The 3,720-nt window shown below is 42.2% G+C and overlaps 1 protein-coding gene across 1 annotated transcript in view; it reads left to right on the top strand.

Moving 5' to 3' along the window:
• Positions 1-1,039: 1,039 nt before the first annotated feature.
• Positions 1,040-3,720, top strand: part of LOC143973972 (P2X purinoceptor 7-like) — a 2,941-nt gene continuing 260 nt past the window's right edge. The window contains exons 1-3 of the mRNA XM_077474916.1: positions 1,040-1,139; positions 1,246-1,311; positions 2,581-2,951. Of these exons, the coding sequence (XP_077331042.1) occupies positions 1,137-1,139; positions 1,246-1,311; positions 2,581-2,951 (440 nt within the window). The 5' untranslated portion in view covers positions 1,040-1,136. The remainder of the gene's footprint in view (positions 1,140-1,245; positions 1,312-2,580; positions 2,952-3,720) is intronic.

The raw sequence follows: 3,720 nt of genomic DNA, 5'->3' as shown, positions 1-3,720 counted from the left end.
ATCTGTCATCATTGCCATCTGCCCCCAGTGCCATTTGTCGTCAGTGCCACATGTAATCAGTGCCATTTGTCATAAGTGTCACGTGTCATCAATGCCACATATTAGTGCCATCTGTCATCAGTGCCACCTGTTAGTGTCACCTGCCATCTGTTAGTGTCATGTGTCATCAAAGACAGGTATCAGTGCCACATGTCATCAGTGCCACGTCTTAGTGGCATTCTGTCTTCATTTCCATGTTTTATTGCCATGTATAAGTGCCATCTGTCATTGGTGCCACATATTAGTGCCAGCTGTCATCAGTGTCACATGTCTTCAGTGCCACGTTTTAGAGGCATCTGCCATCAGTGTCACCTGTCATCAGTGCCACGTATTAGTGTCATTTGTTATCAGTCACACGTATCAGTGCCATCTGTCATCGGAGCCACGTCAGTGCCATGTGTCATTGTCCTGGTGCTCCACGGCCTTCAAAAGAGTAATAGGTAGTCACCAAGTTAGATGTGTAATTTATGCCCCTAGAACACATGAAGGTGCTCCCTGAATGTTGTGTCTCTCTGAGTGGCTAGGCTGTGTAAAAGTCCCACACGTTGTATCGTAATACTCTGTATGAGTAACAGAATTTTTTTGTGGCCTTTATTTGTGGTATACACATGCCAAGTGCGAGAAATAACCTATTACATTGAATTTTTTTTTTTAAATGTAATAACATAAAAAAAAATTATTCTTTTTTCATTTTGCTGGAGGCAATAAAATGCGCAAATCAAAATACTCACTATGCCTCTTACTCAATAATTTGTAATGTATACTTTCAATAAAGTTGTCATTTGGGGGGTATTTTTACTTTTCGTGCTTGTTCGGGTCGCAATAAATGAGATAGACCACTAGTACATCAGATGTTAGCATTTTTGAGTAATTCGCAACACAGCTTTTAGACTCTCTAACTTTCACAAAGAACAAATAATATCCAGCAGTTTGGGTTATTTGTACCAAAGAAATTTAGGTACATAGATATACATATACATATATAGATATATATATAGATCGCCAAGATAATATATTTTTCTATTCAGTTACAGATATTCTATATTTACACAATATTCTAAATCAATTTGTTGATCCTTTTATTTTAATCAACTGCCATGGTAAGTAAAATTTAAATAATACATTTAATTCAATTTTTGTCTACAATTAATATATAAAAAATAACTAACATGTCAATTGACAATTATTGTTTTAATACATTTTAAGGACAATCCTGCTGTGACCGAACCGTCGACCATTCAAAATACCATGCCCTTGACTCAGGATGAAAAAGTAAGTATAATTAACTGCTTTATGGCCGCCGGCTGTCAAACGACGGCCAGGCGGTGCAAGTATTGTGGCTGGAGGGCGTCATATGACGGCTTCCCCTTTAAATAGGCAGGGTGTCATGGAGACACCCCTCGCCACTGAGGGGGGTTAACAGCCATTGGGTATGGCTGTTAACCACGTGACTTCATCACTGCCGATCACAGATGGTTAGACACACACTGTGCGCGGCGCAAACGCGAGCGCGCTTTGTGTGCACGCCGCTAGCTGCGTGTTCACGGGAACACTGCTTCTCAACGACGCTAGTAAACAGCCATTGGCTGGCTGTTTGCCGACGTGATCGATACACACAGCCGATCAATAACTGTTAACAAACCGCGGTAACGCGATGTTACTGGGTTCTCCTCCTAAGACACCGATCGTGTGTGAGGAGAAGATTGCGTAAACATATTGTTACCGCATACAGTGTACAACAATCGCACTGATTGACCCCCCCCAATAGAGGACCTATAAACAACTATCATAGTACCTGTCACTCACAGTCCATCAGAGTACCCGAGTACCTGTCATCGGCACATCAGAGTACCCGAGTACCTGTCACCAGTCCATCTCAGTACCCGAGTACCATGTTACTTTCAATTTTTCTCATTAAATACTGTAAATAATAACAAGAACCCTTAAAAAGACACATTATGACTCATAGATTATACGTTGAGGTGTTTGCTTTTAAAAACATGGTCATTTTGTGGGCTATTCCATTGTACAGGTACTCCATGGCCTTCCATTGTGTAATAGATGGTTGTGAAATGAGATGTGTCATTTTGGTCATCGAACGTCTCAAGGTGCTATTCAATGTTGGTGCTCTGTTTGTGGCCAGGCTCTGCAAAAGTCTCACACATGTGGTATCGCCATACTTGTGATAAATGTATTTTGCATTGTAACTTGTTGGATGCATATGCTGTAAGTGAGAAATAATGACAATTTCTTTAAAAATTCTTAAAAAAAACATACATTTATATTATTCTTCTGTTTGCTTTGAATTGTGTGTAGAAATTTGGATCACCATCCGCCACTGGTTCTTGCCAGTGCAGCCAATGAGTCCTGCCTCCTTGTTGAGGATAAGGGCATTCTTTCTGTATACATCTGTGAAGCCTCTTCCAAGTACATTAATGACGCTTAAAGCATCATATTTTTGGAAAAAAAAATTAATAAAAAAAATTTTTGATAAACAAAATCTAAGTATAAGATACTTTTCTTTTCGTTGTGTACTTATAGCGCAGAATGCTGATAAAGAAAATATGGGCTCGGTATCCAGCAAGAGAAAATGATCCGGCTTTCCCCAATAACCCAACCCTGCCCTCTAGTAGTGATAGATTGTCTACATCAGAAACCCAACCGAGCGAAACCGATCGAATTGGCAATGTCACGTGGTGTTCATGTGAAAGGTGCATTAAAATGCCCACCCAAGTGGAGTCTGTCTGCTGCCGGGAAATATACGCCGTTGACGCCTGCATACCTGAGGGACATCAATGCATTACGCAGGCAGATACCTTTATTTCTCAAATAGTGCACCATGAGCACGTGAGAATTGCGTATATGGCGATTCATATGGATAATCTCCCTCTGGTAGATGCCAACAACAACAGGTGATTACTTTATGCCAATATTTCTTCTAAAGTTTATAAGTCAGAATTATAAGTACCGTATATACTCGAGTATAGGCCCACCCGAATATAAGCCGAGGCCCCCAATTTTCTACCCCAAACAAATGTGAAACTTATTGACTCGTGTATAAGCCGAGGGTGAGACATGCCTGTCCATCCCTGTGTGTACGTCCATCCCTGTGTGTCCGTCAATCCCTGTGTGTCCATCCATCCCTGTGTGTGTGTCCGTCCATCCCTGTGTGTGCAGCCTTGTGTGTCCAGCCCAAATGTGTCCCGAGCCTGTGTGCTTCTGCCATGCCAGGATCAACGCTCTTCTCGTCTGACAGACGGCGTTGGCGCCTCGGAGGCCATTCCACTGTTCAAAAGCCGCGCCTCCGTCTGTGATAGGCGGAACAGTCAATTTCCCAGCAGTCTGTGTTCCGCCTATCACGGACATCCTCTCATCCTCGTCCGTAGTATGAGGATGAGCGGATGTCCGTGATAGGCGGAACACAGACTGCTGGGAAATTGAGTGTTCCACCTATCACAGACAGGGAGTTGCGGCTTTTGAATTGTAGACTGGCCGCCGTCTGTCTGCTCGACACGCTGATTGGGCAGGCAGACGGCGATGACTCGAGTATAAGCCGAGGGGGGCACTTTCAGCCTCTAAAAAAGAGGCTGAAAATCTCGGCTTATATTGGAGTATATATGGTAGTAAAGGAATAAGCTAATAATTAATATAAATTAGAAATTTGTGACTTTATTTATAAAA

Source organism: Lithobates pipiens, unplaced genomic scaffold (genome assembly GCF_037356315.1).
Source record: "Lithobates pipiens isolate NorthernLeopardFrog02 unplaced genomic scaffold, aLitPip1_a1.2 Scaffold_1, whole genome shotgun sequence".
Lineage (NCBI taxonomy): Eukaryota > Metazoa > Chordata > Amphibia > Anura > Ranidae > Lithobates > Lithobates pipiens.
This window is presented reverse-complemented; position numbering and strand designations above follow the sequence as displayed.